Source organism: Apodemus sylvaticus, chromosome X (genome assembly GCF_947179515.1).
Source record: "Apodemus sylvaticus chromosome X, mApoSyl1.1, whole genome shotgun sequence".
Lineage (NCBI taxonomy): Eukaryota > Metazoa > Chordata > Mammalia > Rodentia > Muridae > Apodemus > Apodemus sylvaticus.
In genome coordinates this window covers 117,322,656-117,341,711 of record NC_067495.1, presented here as the reverse complement: position 1 = coordinate 117,341,711, position 19,056 = coordinate 117,322,656, and the positions used below count along the sequence as shown (strand labels likewise).

Genomic DNA, 19,056 nt, shown 5'->3' with positions numbered 1-19,056 from the left:
AGTCCGGGATGGAGGGCAATGTGACTGTGCCTTATGAGTCCCTATAATGTACACAGGGCTCAATGTACAGTAATATTCAAAGGTATTCTGAATGTTTTTTTGAAGATTTTGAGCAGGAATTCTTTTAGGTTACTCTGCATGTACCATAACCTTTGTACATAAAAAGAACAACCTGGGGGAGGTCTTCCGTAATGTTTCAGTAGGTGAAGGTACTTGCTGCTAAGCCTAACGACCCAAGCTTGAGCCCTGGGGCACACAGTATAGAGAGAACAGATGCTCTTTAGTTGTGCTCTGATATCCAAACATGTGCTGTGGCAAGCACACACTAAGGTACAGGTCCATCCACACTTATCAAATAAATGCAGTAATTAAAAGGAATCGTAATCTACTTGGCTACTAACTATGGTTAACTGACAAGGCTTTTGTATTTAGGGACACTGGTTTTCACAATCTTAAGACAAGATATTTGCACTACAACTTCCTTAGGCATTTTACTAGCTGCCCTAATAGCACATCGCTCTAGGAGTCTACAATTGAATGGAAGAAAGAAAAAGTTTGTACTTGGAGGTGGGGAGGGGAGCGATGGCTAAATGGTTGAGAGCATTTGTTGTTCTTTCGGAGGACCACAGTTCAGTTCCCAGCATGCACCTCAGGTGCTACACAATCACCTGTATATAAGGTGAGCTTCAGGGAATCCAGTGCTCCCTGCAGTCACCCATAAGCATGCACACACACAAATAATGATCTCTTTTTAATGGTGGCATCAAGGGTTTTTTGCAGTGTCTTGTCGACCAGAATGCTACACAAACCTGGCTCCAACATGCCACTTCTGCTGTTGGAGGACAGTGTTTTGGATGTGTTTTTAATGTCCACACAGAAATTTAGGAAAAAAAAAAGCAAACTGAGCTAGCCATGTTCACATAATTCTCAGTTCTTGCATTGTGCACCCAGTGATGTATAGAGACTAGAAGTTCTCCAGAAGTTCACTTGGAGACCATGTATTCAGTGTGAATTCTTGTCCTCATCCCTACTTGTATACCCATAACATCTTTTTCTTTTTTCCAGTCCCTTCCTCTGAAGGTTTTAATTAATTAATCAATTAGTTAGTTTACATCCCAAACGCTGTCCTCATCCTGGTCCTCTCCTCACAGAGTCCCTCCCTCACAACCCCTCCCCTTTTCCTCTGAGAGGGTGGGGCTCCCTGGGTGTCCCACCATAACCTGGCTCATCAAGTCTCTGCAAGGTTAGGCATTCTGCACATGCTTCCTAGAACCACTTCCACGGAGCACATGTCTTTTATAGGGGTCATGGGATAGAAAGAGGACAGATATGAAACTTGCTAAAAAGCCCATAGGCTGCAATTTCATTTCAATTCATAAAACATTTGTGGAGGTAATGTCACTCCCTTGCAGATTCTGCCATGGCTCTCCAATCCCATCAAGTGGACCTCAACAAACTAGAAGAGAATGAGATCGAGGTGACCCTTGATTCTGAACAAGAGGCTAATGCAGCAGCAGAGGGAGGCAGCTTCGGAGAAGGTTCTCTAAAGGCCTCAGACAAATTAAAGTACCAGGGCATCCAAGACGACAAAGATGATGTGATCTTCGTTGGAGACATGAAGGACACTGGTGATAACATCAAAGAGGAGTGCCTTGGGAGCCACCAAGGGTCGGGAGACCCACAGCTGGAGGAGCAGAACTTGGCCACTGCCAGAGTTCCACTGGTCCGGCGCACAAGGCCACGGATCCAGCTGGGTCTTACACCCAGGCAGCTGAGAGAACTGGAAGATGTTTTTGAGAAAATAAAGTACCCCGATGTGACCACAAGGTATGCAGCTTGTTTTAGGAGCAATCCCGACTTCCATTCTTTAGGATCTCCTTTGGGCGTGCCTTCTCCTTGCCGTGGCCCCTCTTATGGCTTGAACCCCAAGGCATAGGGACCTTTGTGTTGCTGAGCATGGGAATGAGGTTTTTTTTTTTTGTTTGTTTGTTTTTTGTTTTTTTTTTTTTTGGTGAGGTCAAAGGCAATATATTCATTCAGTGTTGTCTAGAAATTGGCTGGTGTCTCTTAATTCCTTCCTTCAGTTTTCTTTTTGTTTGTTTTTCCTCCTCCCCTTCTCTCCCCCTTCCTCTTCCTGCTTCTCTATGGCCCTGTCCTTTTTAATGGGAATTGAACTCAAGACCTGGTGGTTTCTAGGCAACCCCACTACTATGCCACATCTCTCTTGTTTTAATTAATTAATGTATGTATTTATTGTAGTGAAATAGAGGTAAATGAAAAGCCACTTTTACACTTAAGAACTCAACATCTTTACATATTTACACATTGGTATGTGACCTCTCTCCAGAAGTCTTCTTCATCTTGCCAAGCTAAGAGGCTGTCTCCCTCTAACAGCTTCACTCTCCCATCTTCTATCCATAGGAGGAACCTTGCAAAGCGCTTGTACCTGGCAGAATCCAAAGTGAAGGTCAGTAAATCTGAAAAGATTTTGGGTAAATGACTTGGCTACAGGACATGGACCATTTCTTATAGCCATTATTAAAAGTGGAGGTGTGGTAGGGGGTGTCCTTGCCTGTTGTATAGCTATCAACCATTGAGTGTCTAGAGTTTTCCAGAAAAGAAAGTGGAATAAGCACCCAGCAGCTTATAACCCTTTTCTAGAGCTAAAAGCAGCATGATCACAAAACAAAGACATCAGACTACTTGTAATCCGAATGTAAGCATCAGATGAATAGACAGGCCTGAAATGAATATTATAATTCTATGTATATAGAAGGACATAAGCATATAGCCATGACATAAGCAGGCTATACTATTTGCAGCAGATACTGCAGAACAGCATCCCCACATAGCAGGCCCCTGCATGCTGGCATCCTAACACCATGCATAGGATCCACAGTAGGACCGGGCTCAGGTAGGAGAAGCCGGAAGGAAGAAGAGAGGCTTTCCCCAGGATACAGAGACAGACTGAGAGGAAAAGAAAAGCTGAAGGTGTAGGGGATTTCCCCCTCTCCGAGCGAGCAAGCGAGCAAGCTCACAGGCCAGTGCCCTGCAGCTGTTGAGAGAGCCATGCACTGCAGCTCTGGAGAGAACATAGCCACAGGACACGAGAGAGGAGAAAACACTCACATGCTCCTGTTTGCACACTGCAGTGTGAACTTCCCGAAGCCCTCCTGCCTGATTTCCCTTTTCTTCTTGCAAACATAATCGATGGGCTTTAAGAATCAAATGTGGGCACCTCTGCCCCTAATGCAAGCTCACGGGAGCCAGCCACTGGGGCTTTGGTTGAGTTCATGGAGGCATCCTGATGGTAGGTTCGAGTCCCCCTCAGCAGGGCTTCGGTCCCCTGATCTTCTTTAGACTATACATCCCCATGATAGAGGGTTCCAGACAGGGAGAAAACATATGTGAAGCCACAAATGCTTGAGAAGTTCCTAATGTAACAAATGCATGGAACCCCATTCACTAGGAGTCTGACTCTAATAGGTGACTGTGACTCTATCTCCATAGCTAGCCATTGTATTAATAAGGAAGCAGTTTTGTTAACTGATGTCCACATGTGGCAGATCACTTTCCTCAATGGAGGTTCAACCTTAAGGCTTTAAATGTCCTGGTAGAATAACAGGGCCCAGGACGCCCTGTCATGCTGGGCAGGAAGTAGGGCATCAATATCTTCAAGTTGCAGTTCTTGCTGAGAGCATTACCTTCATCTTGAGCCCAGAAAACTTGAGAGGGCATGGAAAAGAAGGAGGGCAGAAGTGGCTTCCCCCCTCCCTTAAACTTCCTGGAAGCAGGTGTGTCAAGACATGTGAATGATTATTTGAATTGGTTTTATTTCCTAACCCTATAGGTGACAATGTCACAGCTCTGGGCTGGCCTCCCTTGGATGACCATCCTTGAATTCTGGAGTCTAAGGACTAGTGGTGCCTTAGGCACCCTCGAAGGCAGGCTTCTGCACAAGCTCTGTACATATATTTTATTATATGTACATGGGAGGTGGCACCATTGAGAGTTAGGTTCTAAGTGCTTATGTAAGACATCATGAGTCCTTTGGCCAGGCTGCAAACAATCATGGTGTGATTGTTGAAGTGTGTCAACTTTATTCTTATTTTTGATCTTTTCATACAGAAAGTAGATTTTGTTTCCTTAGAGTCTTCCATCCCTTCTGGCTCTTGTAATCTTTCTGCCTCCTCTTCTGCTTGGCTCCCTGAGCTTTGAGGTAAGGGCTTTGATGCCGACATCCACTTAGGACTCAGAACTCCAATGCTGTTACTGGGGCTGCTCACTCAGACACAGACCAATGTATGATCGAAAGTATGCATTTCAGTTCTCCAGGACCACAGCCAGGTCTTCTGGCACCAAGATGTAGCCTGGAGGGTCCAGAACACAGGCTTTTTAAAAGCAGAAACTATGCCCTGGCTTTGCAGAAGGAAACACTTAGAAGCAAGTTATTTAACCTAAGCTAAGAATAGCCACTTACCTGGGGATGGGGACTCTGCACAAACTGGCAGTTTAACGGATAATATGATAAGTTAGGGAGGACATTCCTGATCTTTGGTTCCTAGAATAGAGTTGCATAATTCTCCATGGGATTCCCCACCCAGGACATCAAATTTTAGTTAAATTTAAATGGCCTCAGCAAGAATATGAAATGGGGGAATGTTTTTGTTGTATTGCCTTGACACAAAGTCTCTCACTCTCAAGCGCAAGACTTGCACAGGTTCAAACCAGACAAAACCCCAGCACTGACAAGGGGATCTGCTCAGAAAGTCCCACCCCCAACCAAGGAGGTTTTTGCAATGGATACCTGCTGGGAGAGGATATCAGTTTTCTCCAATGGAGAGACACAGGGTGTATGAAGAACACTCTGGGGCAGGCCCCCAGAGAATAGTTCTGACTGACTGCACTTTTTGTGGTTTTTGGTTTTTTGTTCTAGTTGCTTTGTTTTGTTATATTTTTGTCTTATTTTTTATTTGTTTTCATTTTGCTTTGTTTTTGTCTTATTTTTGAGAAAGAGAGAGAGGTGGGGGAGAGAGAGAGGAGGGGTTGGATGGGAAGGATGGTGTGGAGGATGTAGGAAGTGTTTAGAGAGGAATGATCAATTATATTGCATAAAAGTATTTTTAATGAAAAAAACAAAACTATGAAAATAAGCCAATTGTTCTGTTCAATGGAAAGGCTCGCTGGTATACACAGTTACGCAGTGCGGGGGTTTGTTTTCCAGTTGTGATACTGACTGTTGACTTATACTAAAGCCATCTCTTTCATCATCATGTCATTGCAGAGATGGTTTAAGAAAAGAAGAGCCAAATACAGGAAAGAACAACAGTCTCAAATGCTCGAGTGTGCATCTGCTGATACCCAGAACGATGTGCAGTAAAGCTTTCGGAGGAGTCTTGAAGCATTGTCCTCCCCAGGCATCAGACGAAGGCACTGATACTATCCACAGAGCCTTAGCCCTTCAGCAATAAAGAAACATGCATTCAATATGTTTCATGTCCTTTCTAGGGGTCAGTAAGTTGTTGATGTAAAGTATTGAGAAAGTATCATTTAAACAGAAGGACAGAGAGAGATGGATGACCCAGAGTCATCTTTATTACTGCACAAATCACAAAAGTTTCTAAGGACCCCCAGAAGTTCTCACTCACACATTCTTCCGTTTTGCCACATTGTGTTATCCTTACCCTGACCCTTGACCCTGTGAGAGCAAATACATTAAATCAGGGGTAGGGCAAGTCCCCAGTGAGAAGATGGTTCACAAAGGGTTAAGTTCCATCCATACTTGGGACTTTACTCCTATCTCCAACTCTGCAACAAATACACAAAGAGGCCACCTGAGCATTCATGTGAGGAGGATTGTGACAGTCACCTGGGCTGCCCCAGGTTTGTTCACTGCCTTTCAATGACATGGTCATGGTACTAGGAGTCATTCTGCTACAGGTCCTACTGCTTCAAAGGAAACACAAGAGCCCATCCCATGCTGATTAGAAAGATGCTACTTCTCTTCTCCAATTCCTAAGCACAAAATGCACAAAAGCCCAGGCCAGAGAGGCAAAGGATTCTCAGTAGATATATACCAGACCAGGTTAGGGGTAGACATAGACTGCAGATTTCAGGGCATGTGGGCAGTGATGGGCTGTGTTAGCCCAAGGGTTATTGGAGGAGAGGCAGTGTGGAAAGTATACAGAGAGGCCTACGCCTGAGTTCCACCAGGGCAGACACGTGAAAGGGGCCATAGCATTGGTGGCATATGATATGGGGTAGCGTTTGTGGTACTGTGAGATTCTGGCCAAAGCATGAGCTGGTTTTGATGCTGGGATCACTTGTGAACTGTGGCAGTCTTTAAAAAAGAGGGGTGCAGCAGCATGTGTTGAAGACCTCCCTGGAAACTGAGTACAAGTAATTGGAAATTTGGAATATGTAATGGAGAAGATAAGTAAATGGTTATTAACTAGACATGTGTCTAGAAGTCCAGTATGAAAGAGGAGGGGAGGATAGAGTGTATTTGGCAAAGCCTGGTATTTAAGAAAGTTTGTGAATGGTAGAGGCATTAGGAGAGATAGAGGAAGTGGATCCACACAGCAAGTATCTAGAGGCCAGAGAACATCCTTCTACCTGAAGCAGGACTGGGGTCACAGATGCTGGAATTGGAAGCACCAGGATGGATGCTGGATTTAGGAACATGAGAAGGACCTAGAAGGAAGGGGTACAGTAGACAGATGCCTACACAGGCATGGAAGGAGTGTGAGTTGGAGGTATCGACAAAACTCCCTGAGGTCTACTACCACAGAATGCAGACAGGTTCCAAGAGTAGTCCTGAGAATTGGAGCATTGCTGGTCACACAATATGGGACTGGCATATCAGGGTCCAACAAATGCAGAGGAAGCTTCTCTCCATAAATACCAAAGACCAATAAGGAAGGTAGCCATTGCCAATCTCAGGCCCCGGTTCTGTGGGTCCAGAGTGAGCACCCACAGTTCCACACACCAAGAGAGGGTGAAAGTATATGTAGACAATATACATATGGGAAGATGACCTCATTGTGGTATGTGTTCCTTATCCAGCGACTGCCATTCCCTCAACAACCCACGCCTCTCCCTTTTCCACTGGCTTGCTAAAAATCTTTAGATTCCATTTCCCAAAGCCCTTCAGCAAGCTTTGATCTCAAAGCCCTGACCACTGAGAACCACTACCACACCAGTCAAGCCAGGAGGTAAACTGTACCTTCAGTGCAATGCTAGCCAGAGCCTCCTTTCTCACCCAACCTAATGGGTTGCTGTTCTGTAACTGTTTGCTCTGAGATTGAAACATTGCACTTTGCAGGCTTCCAAGCAGGGAGGTAAACAACTCCAAACTGACCAGATTCTCTCTCTCTCTCTCTCTCTCTCTCTCTCTCTCGAGAGAGAGAGAGAGAGAGAGAGAGAGAGAGAGAGAAGGAGAAAAAGAGGCTGAACTTCAAAGACTCTCAGAAGGCAAAAGCTGCAAACATGACTCCAGACCAGGTCAGTTGTCCTGGAAGAAGCAGAAAGCAGTTGTGCTTCCTGGAAGGGTCTTAGACCAACTGAGGCACCTGGAAAGGCCATGCTCCAAGCTGTTGAGCAGCCTGCAGGCTGTGCAGTTGTTCCAAGTTAGTTCTCTGTCACCCAGGATGGGGTGGGCTTTGGTGACACAGCTGTTTTTGAGACATTTCTCCTCCTGTAAGTAACCCTTCACCTAAATTTCTGTAAACAACCCTAATACAACACATTGGTTCACCAATTTGGACTTTAGTGGTATCCATACTTTGGTCCATCATGGGCTCTCTATTTGCAGTGAGTGGATGAGTGTGTTTTGTCTCAGCAGGAACAGTTTTGTCACACAACCCCTGCAGACCATTTGAGGACATCTCAAGAAAGCCATGCTAGCCAGCGAGAGAAGTCATGGCAGCCCAAGTACTTGCTTCTCTAATACCATGCTTCTGTCTGTATCCTATTTTCAGATCTTCAGCTGAAATTCAGCCAGATGTCTCAGTGATGTGCAGCATGGTTGTGTGCTATCCAGTGCCCGCTCTGCTCGCATATGTCCTGTCTCCCTTCTGCCTGCAGATTTCACAAAGCTGGCTGTGGGAACAGATATCACCCCCACCATTCTTATTTCTTCTCAGCCTGATAGTGATCCATTTACTCGTTCTGCTTTGGGTTTTAGTGAACACCTTTCTTTGGCCTACAGCTGCAGAGTGATTGAGAAAAAAAAAAACTAGTGGATAGGAGTTCAAACAGTTAAAAGCCACATTTTTCCATTCCTGAAATGTTGGGGGAGGGGAGAATGGAACAAGTCACCGTAAGAATATGCTAGAGAGTGAGGTGCATTTTAGATACAAATAACAAATTCTCTTAAATTTTACTTTCACATTTATTTTACTTTATGCATACGAACGTTTTGCTTGCCTTACATGTATGTATGCCGGACAACTATAGAAGCCATATGGGAGCGCTGGATCCGTCTGGAAGCGTGGTTACAGATGCAAGGGAGTTACCTGTATGAATGCTGAACCCAGCTCTTCTTGAGACGTGTGTCTAGTCTGCCAGGGATTCTTTTTAGCATAGATAGATTTCTAATAATGTATAAAGAGTACATGTGAAACAGGAAGCTATGGCGTGTGTGGTGGCGTGTGCCCATGGCACCAGCATTGGGGAGTCTGGTACAAGAGAGTCTAGAGTAAAAAGTCAGCCTGGGAAACATGCTAAGGCTCAGTCTCCATGGCATGCATGTATTGTTTACCTCTATTTTAAATACATCTTCATGGCCCTCTAGTGAAACTACAACTATAAAACAGATGCATCATTACTTGACTAGCTTCAACAATTGTCCCTTTTCAAATTATCCCACGGATATCTACCTGTGATTCAAGAGGGTTCTAGAAGAAAATTATGTATTGAGCACTTATACATATATGTCCATGACCATATAATACACAAAACACAGGCAGAAGCACTGGGGTTGTCACACAGCCTTTTCTGCCCTATGTCCTTTCCCCCCTTTAAGTATGTCAGGTTCTGCACATACTTACTCAGCAGAGATTTCAGGAGTCACGTAGGCAATGAACAGATATAGGAGAAAGGCTTTCCACAGCTTTATTACACTCATATTTAGAATCTGACCCCAGGCCCCAAGCCTTGGGAAAAACCTGCTGGATTTGTACACCTTTGTTTCCATAGGTTCTCTGCTTTGGACACCTGCATGCGGTAAGTCCCAGAGAGAACAGCAAAGTTACTTTTTCATACTGGACAGAGCTTCCATTTTTTCACCTCAGGAAAGACTCTTGCTAATGGCTTAGAAAACTTGAAAAGAAGCTTTTTTTCTAGTCTCAGAAACCAGAACATTCTGTCACATCAAATTAAAGACAGAGGAAAGCTCTCTCTTTCTGTAGCTAGGGGCTGCATAGAGAATCCTTCTGAGGACTGCCCATCCAAGGTTGGGGCGGCTAAGAAGGGTATGGTGTAGTGTCTGGGGCACAGAAGTGCACAGAAATAACCCTTTGGAACCATTAGCCAAATCAGTTAGCTCAAAGAACACCTCAGTAACTTCCTTACAGATCCACAAACACAAATATATTTAGTGAACTTGTAAATCTACAAGCCTGTGGGAGTTAATCACCTATACAGCAATTTGATCCTGCACACAATTGCCCAATCGCTAGAGAGGTATTTCGGTTCTCTCTGTGTATTTGGTAAGTCTCTTGTGGCTCACTGCGTTGAAGGTATTTAGGACATAGACTTCACGAGCATGAATGAGGTTTGAAGCCTCTGGTCTTCTAGCTGGGCTGCCTCGTTTGGTCTCAGTGGGAGAGGAAGCACCTAACCCTGCAGAGGCTTGATATGCCAGGGTGACGGGACACTCAGGGGGCCCCCACCTTCTCAGAGGAGAAGAAAAGGGTGTGGGGGATAGAGTGAGGGGGGACTGGGAGGGGACAGCAATCAGTATGTAAAATGAATGAATGAATGGAAAAAGGAAAGGGCCCAGATTATGTGATTTAAAACAATTAATTTTCGTTTTGAATGCTCTTTCATCCATACAGTTTTATAAGTATTTACAATGTAATTTGTCCTTGCCTTTGTTCATCTCACTGACATCTCTCTTGATGAATCTCATTCTCTAATGTTCACATGGGAACAGACGATGGGTATGATGCCTCGAGGAAATGAGTCTTGTGAAAGTAGACACAACAACAACAACAACAACAACAACAATAAGAGCAGGCAGTTCTGGGTCAGGGAGGAGTCATTAGTGCTCCCCCTTCTCACAGACTATGGGAGGAGCTGAGTAATAATGTTTTCTAGAACTCCAAAATCATAGCCTAACCCAGACTGGAAGCTGCCACTCAGGGCAGCTTACAACTCAAACAAATAAGAAATTAAAACTCTTACATTTGTGTGGACGGACCCACGAAATGTGGCTGTGGGAAAATAATTTAAATAAAGTACTGGAATCATGAGGTACAGGTACCAATTGCTCTTGGAGGGGCCTTTGTTGGAGGGAACAGGTATCTAGCAGATCCTCTCTTCTGTGGAAGTTCCTCCGGACTACTTTCTTCTGCCCACTTCTAAGACCCGCTTGGTTTCCTCTATCCTAAGGTTACCTTGGAACACCTATCTCCTGCAACAGCCGTCCTCAAGTATGGGCGCTGAACAACAGGGAACCTAAAACTGGCACCTGCTTTCCACTGATTGCTGCTTTAAGGCCCATGCATCCTGCTGCACCTCCGCAGAGGGATCCACAGTTGACGTTCCCAAACAAAATCTGAAGGAATTCTTCAGGGAGTCCTGGGGGTAGACAGCTAACTGCATGCGAGCCCCAGAAGTAGGTCTTCAAGACTAAGTTATCAGCAAACGCAGTCTCTTTGGTATACAAGATGGGATACAAGGCCAAAGACAAAAGGCTCTGCTTGAAGCACGTTAGCCGCCTTTCTTCCTCCCCAGTTATATGACACATTACCCGAGCCGCACTGAAAACAGCGACCCTCCTAGGCTCAGAGAACAGGTGCCTCTCTCTATTACTCCTTCCCCAGCCCTCACGGAAGGCTGCCAGTGTGAGGGAGTACCTAGAGATGCGGAATGGAGATGCTGTACTTGGGCTGGGCTGGGTTCTCAGTGTCCAGTGCTTTGCCCCACTTCTTGTGGCCCTGAGCCCCTGGAGTCTTTGACCCTATGGATGGGAAGCCTGAGCAGAAAGAGAAGCTTCTGGAGTCGCAGAACTGCATAGTCTACTATTCCTACCCCCCTGCTGCACTTCTGGGGCTGTGACAGTGGGAGGATGTGGCCCTCAGACCTTCCCAACTGTGCCTATTCTCTCTTTTTTTCTTTTTGGCTTTCCAACTCTCTCTCTTTTTTAATTGGACATTTTCTTTATTTGCATTTCCAATGTTATCCCTTTTCCCAGTTTCCCCTCTGCAACCCCCCTATCCAGTCCCCCTACCCCTGCTTCTATGAGGGTGCTCCCCCACTCACCTACCCATTTGTGCCTCACCACCCTACCATTCCCCTACACTGGGGCATCAAGCCTTCACAGGACCAAGGGCCTCCCCTCCCATTGGTGCCAGATAAGGCCCTTTCAGTCCTTCTCCTAACACCTCTGTTGGGGTCCCTGTGCTCAGTCCAATAGGTGGCTGCAAGCATCAGCATCTATATTGGTCAGGCTCTGGCAGACTCTTCTGGGGGACAGCTATACCAGGCTCCTGTCAGCAAGCACTTCTTGGCATCAGCAATAGTGTCTGGGTTTGGTGTCTGCATGTGGGATGGATCCCCAGGTAGGGCAGTTTCTGGATGACCTTTCTTTCAGTCTCTGCTCCACTCTTTGTCCCTGCATTTCCTTTAAACAGGAGCAATTCTGGGTTAAAATTTTGGAGATGGGTGGGTGGCCCTGTCCCTCAACTCGAGATAGCCATGCCTAACGTCTAAATATGGTCTCTACAGGTTCTCCCTCCCCTTTGTGGGGTATTTCAGCCAATGCCATCCCCTTAGGGTCCTGGGAGGCTCTTGATTTCCCTGCATCTGAGACTTTCTGTTTGCTACCCCCAGCTCCCCATCCCCCATTGTTACCTCTGTTCGCTTTCCTGGCCCTGTGTATATCTCCTCCATCCCGTCCCATACCTGATTCTGGCTCTCTTTCTCCTCCCCCTCTTCTCTTCCTCCCAAGTCCCTCCCACCACCTACTTCCCTTCATCATTTTGTTCTCCATTCTAAGTAGGACGGAACCATCCACTCTTTGGACTTTCTTCTTCTTGAGCTTTATGTGGTCTGTGAGTTGTGCCTATTCTCTTAATCTTCTCTGAGGAGAAGTGAAAGGAATGCTATAGAGATCTGAAAGACGGTGGAAAGGGTCTTAAGTGTTTACATCCTTTCTCATGTTGCTTTTGAGAAAGCACCCTCTCCCGCGTTTCAGGAGTCCAGTTAGAAATGGAAGCCAAGATGGTGGGGTTGAGGTAGTTGAGTCAAAGGTTGAGAGTATATTTGGCCAGAATTGCAGCAAATATACTGTAGCCCATCATCATTGGTGGGGTAGGAGCTTTGTGGATTAGTGATGTTCCCCAGTACAGTGAATCCTATTTTATAAGAGACATCCTAGAGGTGCTGGGGGTGCTGGGAATACTCAAATACAGGTCCTTGCTCATGGTATTGGGTAAGCTTCTTTCTGCCTTGTGCCTGTATTAAGTGGCACTGGGTTTTCTGGGCAGCGGATCACCCTGCCTGATTCCACCTGGATATCCAATGTCCTCTGTTCCTGGCTGTGACTTTTGCAGGTCTTGAGGTGGCCTGGGATATAATATCAGGGAATTTTCTTCTTCTTTCCTCCCACATCCTATTGTTCTCCTAGTTTCCTTGTCACCCACCAATCCCAGCTTTCTTTCTGTTGATTAAGAGAAATACAATCTGATCTTCTACGTCTCCACTGAACCCCCAGGGCAAGAAGTGGGAGCCCAGAAGCAAACGTCTTTTAGGGAGAATGTCCACAATGGAGGCTGGGGGCATGTGGAACAAAGGATGCTCAGAAAATTCCTAGGAGGCTTTTGCTGAGGAGGCTTCTGTCACCTCTGTTTCAATCTTTGAGTTGTCCACAAATTTTTATTTATACAAAAGAAGCCAGAAAATAGCTTAGACAAATTGTATATTAGTGAAGCTGAGATCAATACAAATACTCTAAAGAAAATGATGGGAAGTTGGAAGGCATTTCTAAGGCAAAGTGAACTTGAAAAACTGAATACACTATTGAACATAAAATGCCATTTTTAAGTGTATGGGCACGCTCTTGTGCATGGATGTATATTCTTGGTGTGAGTTCATTCATGTGTGTGCTTAATGGATGTGGAAATTAAGGACAACTTTTGGTGTCATTGTTTAGGTGAGATCCACATTCGTTTTTTACTTTTATTGAAAATAGATTCTTCTCTCAAAAATGCATCCTGACAACAGTTTGCCCTCCCTCCACTCGTCTTAGCTCCTCCTACCTTCCCCAGATCCATTCAGCCTTGTTTCCTCTTCAGAAAGGAGCAGACGTCCAAGAGACAAACAGGAGAAAACATGACACAATAAAACAAGGCAAAAGCCATAATGAGGCAGGACACGGCAACACAATAGGAGGAAAGGAATCCCAAGAGCAGGCAAAAGAGTCAGGGATATACCTGCTTTCTGGGACACTCTCAGGAGTCCCAGAAAAAAAAAACCAAGCTAATAGCATACCATATACACAGAGGATCAACTGTAGACACTTGCAGGTGCTGTGTTTGCGCTTTCATTCTCTGTGAACCCATATGGGCCTTGCTTAGTTGATTCAGTAGGCTAGGTCCTCCTGGTATCCTCCACCCCCTCTGACGGCCCATGGTTTTTTTTGTTTTTTTTTTTGTTTTGTTTTTTTTTTGTTTTTTGTTTTTTTTTTTTTTTTTTTTTGAGCCAGGGTTTCTTACAGGTCTGCTGTATTTCCTTTTCAGCTCACTGTGTGGTTTTGTGGAAGTCATTTGACCACTCTGTTTTATTTTCCCCATGTATAAGATGAAGGCATGAAGGCATCATTCCCATGCCCGGCTACCTGGTAGCAGTCAGGGCTTCAGCCAGGCATGGTGTACCATCCCCATACTGAGCCTTAGCAATGTGACAAGCGTAGCATATGCCCATTCACTGCCTACAACCTTATGGCTCTGGGACACTGCTACTCATGCAGACTGATGATAATCTGTGAGCTTTCTGTGTGTTTCACTTCTGGAGACACTGGACTGGTGAGCCAGCACTACAGATCTATGTGCATTGGTCTGCTAGGATCATTACTTTGCCTCTGTTGAGCACCTCCCTGTCTTTTAGGATTCAGTGCCACCACTTGGCCCTTGTTCCTCTGGGGTAGAGTCATTGCATTTGATTTTATCCAGTTGTGATTTCTGACTCCCAGTGTGATGTGTGACATAGGAAATAGCAATGGCACAGCCTCTTTCACAAGTCTGTTTCCTGAAGTATTCACGAAGAGCAAGCCGCAGAGCCTTCCCAGTGTGGAGAAGTGTGTATTACAGGACAATCTATGCCAGAATTTCCCTGAAATACCCTTTATCAACATGGAGCAAGGCATGTTCATCCATTGTTGGACTTTCTTTTTATGCTTGTTTAAAAAAATTAATGAAATGTGTAATAAAAGCCATGGCTGGCCACATGCTTTGTTTATTTTAATTTTAGAATTTTCTTAATACAGAAGCAAAAATTTCTGCCTAAATTATTTCTGAAGTACATAGTGCAACAGTGTATAGTATTTCCAGGTTGTTTTTGGACAGGTTTCTGGAAGTCTCTTTATGTTAGCAAGCAAAAAAAAAAAGTACACATGGAATCTATGCTATTTTCTCTTGCTGGACAGTCTGTGGCTACAACCCTGGGTTTGCAGCTCCTGACTCCTTTAGCTAGATCCTGAGGAACCTGCACTTAGCACGTTTCCATGGTTCATTTTAGTACCGTGTCCTCCGGACTCATGAATATGCTCACACACATCTGTATTTATTCTTTCTCAATACCCCAAAGGGGCCTTTGCAAAGATGATACCCTGTTTTCTTTTATCAGCATCTATGGGAGGTTATCTGGCTGTGGAAGCTGGCTAAGTCCCTGACGATTGCTGGCAAGATTTGGCAAGGATTGCTTCTTTGGTGATCATTAGGCCAGTGAGAGGTTTTGGTTGTTTATTAGGTTTTGCTTTTTTTTTTTTGGTAGAGCTATCTTAACACATAAAAGTGCTTAGCAAGCTAGCATGAGTATTTTAGTTTGTTCTCAGAACTGGTTAAGGCCAGATAGCGTTGTGGGCATCTGGAATCCCAGCACACATACAGGGGGATAACCTGCAGACACAGGAACATTGACTGCAAGTTGTTGAGCCAAATCCCCTACAAAAGGAAGCACAGTCAAGAAACAGCAGCGTCACAGCCTTGAATGTCACAGAGGCCAAAAGGAGACTCCTGAAAGAACATCCATCTACCATTCACAGATGTGCCTGTGTTCCTGCTCTTCCTTTCTCTCTTACGACCCTCCCTCTCCCTCCCCCATTATCTGTCGCATGCCCAGCACACACACACACACACACACACACACACACACACACTCAAATGAAATAAACTATGAAAAATCGAGGGAGGGGTGTCACCTAGGGATGGCATCTGGTGTGTCCTCCTACACATTTTACCCACAACCACAAACATGCACACACAACACAAAATTTCACAGCCAAGAATGAATCTACCTGTAAGCAAACACAACTGATACTCAATCCTGTTTCTCAACTACAGTTCTTTATTAGCTTTTTACATGAATTGCCTGTGTGAGCATGGCACAGCGACTGAGCGTGTGGAGGTCAAAGGGGAACTTGGGAGACTCTATTCCATCCTGTGGGGCCCAGGGACCTAAACCAGGTCTTCAGGAATGTCATCATGTCCCTTTACCCACTCAGCAATCTCCCTGGTACACTATGGCGTTCCTAAGACAACCTTTGATGCTTTGACAAGATGAAGTCAAATCTAAACAGTCCTCTGTGTGGGAAAAAATGATGAAATACGTGTTTGCTGAGTCAGGGCAGGGATTTTTCATAGTTTATTTCATTGGAGTGTGTGTGTGTGTGTGTGTGTGTTGGGCATGCGACAGATAATGGGGGAGGGAGAGGGAGGGTCGTAAGAGAGAAAGGAAGAGCAGGAACACAGGCACATGACAATTTTCTTGGACTCTACCAAAGTCTTCATGGGAAGGTTATACTGGGTAGGAGGGGCGGGTACCTGCTTTGTCGTATTACTAATTCTTCCTAATTTTACCTTTCTTAGTGTTGAACCAATCATCAAGAAATGATACAGGGGCACTTTCCTCACCAAGCCCTGGGTAGCAAGCTCCACCCATCCCCCAAGTTTCCTGCTCCTTACTTTTCTCTGGACAGGTCTATCGTTTTGTGACCAATGCTTGCTTCTTAGCCACACACAGCTACTTTTGCTGCTGGTGCCCAGGGCTCATCTTTCTTGGCTTTCAGATTCTGGTCCTAATACCTTCCCCCAAGACTTTCTCACAGAAACCATGGGCGAGGAGATGGGTCAGTAGACCAGAACACAGTAGGATCGCAGAAGCCCAGGGAAGGACCTGACAGTCACCTAGGAGGCTGCAAGGGAATGTGAAGAAGGGGTAGTGCTGCCCGTGAATGCTGTACCCTTGTTCTGCCAGGGAGGGTGAGTCCACTATGTAACGAAGCCCCTAGGCTGCTCTGAGCTACCTTTTGTAGAAATTTTAATGCAACATATCCTTTTCTGTGGAGGGCACCCCCAAGGAATAAGTAGATAATCCTGCACTTTATTGCTAATGGAAGAGGAGAGAGAGAGGGCTGTCCTGGCCAGCATGGGTGTCAAAGTTCTGGTGATCCCAGAAGAGCCTATCCCCCACTTGATCCTGGAAAATGACAATTTTCTTGGACTCTACCAAAGTCTTCATGGGAAGGTTATACTGGGTAGGAGGGGCGGGTACCTGCTTTGTCGTATTACTAATTCTTCCTAGTTTTACCTTTCTTAGTGTTGAACCAGTCTTCAAATCAGAGGGAGAGTGTTTGCTAGATCACTCTTAACAGTTTCTTAAATATTAAGTTCAGAACTTTTTCTCTGGTAAGGTTTCTTTTATCTTGGAGATATATATTTTGAGCATATATTTCAGTGTTTCATGACAGTCAAATCAGGATTATGTCTAAGAATATTCACATATAATTTTCTATCTTTAGAGATATAAACAGGATTTCTTCTACCTAATTGCTCCTATTTCAGAATCTTTAATATGCAAATTCATTACTGTACACTAGTGTGATAAGTCTTTAAATATTTATATATAAATATTTATTTATATATAAATAAATAAAAATTAGCCAATGGCTGGGCAGTGGTGGCGCATGCCTTTAATCCCAGCACTTGGGAAGCAGAGGCAGGAAAATTTCTGAGTTGGAGGCCAGGCTGGTCTCCAGAGTGAGTTCCAGGACAGCCAGGGCTACACAGAGAATCCCTGTCTCAAAAAAAAAAAAAAAATTAGCCAATGAAACCTTCTAGAATGTTAAAGCCTCTGTGTAGCAAGGGAATCAACTGTCTTAAGAGGAAATCCACAATGTTGGAAAAGATATTTGTCAGTTAATATCTGATAGATTAATATCCAAGGTATACAAGAAGCTTTTAAAAATGAAGAATCAAAAACATAAACTCAATATAAAGGTACTAAAGATGTAAACAGTTTGCTAAAGAAGAAATAAAATGCTAAAGAAATATTTCAGATGTATTCAATACCCCTAGCAATTAGTGTTATGCAATTTAACATTTCTTTCACATATCCTCAGCATCTTTCAGAAATTGTATAGGCATGTGAGAAGCACGGCTATATTTCCCTAAAGGGATCATAGCAGCACCTCCATCTTTGAGGTAACTAAAAGTTTTCTAATTGTACTTAAGGCCTGTTATTAGAAGGGAAATTATGCTCAGTATTATAAATCTAGTCAAATATGTGTATCTAGTGAGGCCACAGCACTTAGAGTTGAACCTACTATATTGCCATTTTTCCAAACTAATATAATTTCTAACTTTAATTATTTATTTCAATACCCACAGACAAGGGCAGACCTCAGCCATGACTAAAGAAGAATCTTTTCTCATCAGGGGACCACTATATAAAGTCAAACTGTTCAAAGTGCAGAGAATTACTTGCCATATGGTGCCTAGCCCCCAACATACACATTTACAGCTTAACCTGTAGGTTTTAGGCTCGAGGAACGTGGAGAAATAGAGAGCAGAAGTAAACCTGAAATTTTATATGATCGAAGGTAGACAGGCACAAAACGCTTGTACACAATTCCAACACTTATTAATAAAGTGTTTACTTTATTAACTTACTAATGAAACACTTACTAATAAAAGGGCCTCACATCTTAACACAACTGACTCCATGATGGAAGTAACATTCATGTCATAAAACTCAGCACACAGACAGAACCACTTATCAAAATAAAAATACATATGTATATACACATACACATATACGTATATTCTTTCTTAAAATTGAAAACACATCCTTATAATTACACACCTGTGCTTTTATCCTTTTTATACAAAATTAAATCATGGCCTAATTTGATGTAGAGGATCAGCTAATATTTTTCAGAGTTGATTCATTATTTTGACTTCATAATTTACATAATGAAAATGCTCCAACTAATAGGTAGTACAAAGAGATGAAGCTTTATTTAATTTCCACAAAAAAATTGGAAATTATATCCTAAAATGATTATTTATTTATCTTATTTTTATTGACATCCTGCCGTAACCTCTAAATCATTCTAAAATGCATTCTCAGTCATAATCAAAATCCTCTCTTAGACCCAGGGAAACTCCTTAACTGTTGTCCAACTAGGGGTTCATTTCTCATATGACTCAGAAAACTAACCTTCTGCTTCAAGTAGCCCTTTTTGCCATGCCGTTCGTGGAAGCTGTCTTATTTTGTGGGGCAAAATCACACAAAGTTCATGTCCACATTCCGCCCCTTGTATGCCTAAACTAG

General features: G+C 44.0%; 1 protein-coding gene across 1 annotated transcript; it reads left to right on the top strand.

The window, feature by feature from the left end:
• Positions 1–1,420: 1,420 nt before the first annotated feature.
• Positions 1,421–5,380, top strand: LOC127674801 (rhox homeobox family member 1-like). The gene is made up of 3 exons (XM_052170529.1): positions 1,421–1,827; positions 2,422–2,467; positions 5,285–5,380. The coding sequence occupies exons 1-3, from the start codon at positions 1,421–1,423 to the stop codon at positions 5,378–5,380; spliced, it is 549 nt and encodes a 182-aa protein (XP_052026489.1).
• The last annotated feature ends 13,676 nt before the right edge of the window (positions 5,381–19,056 follow it).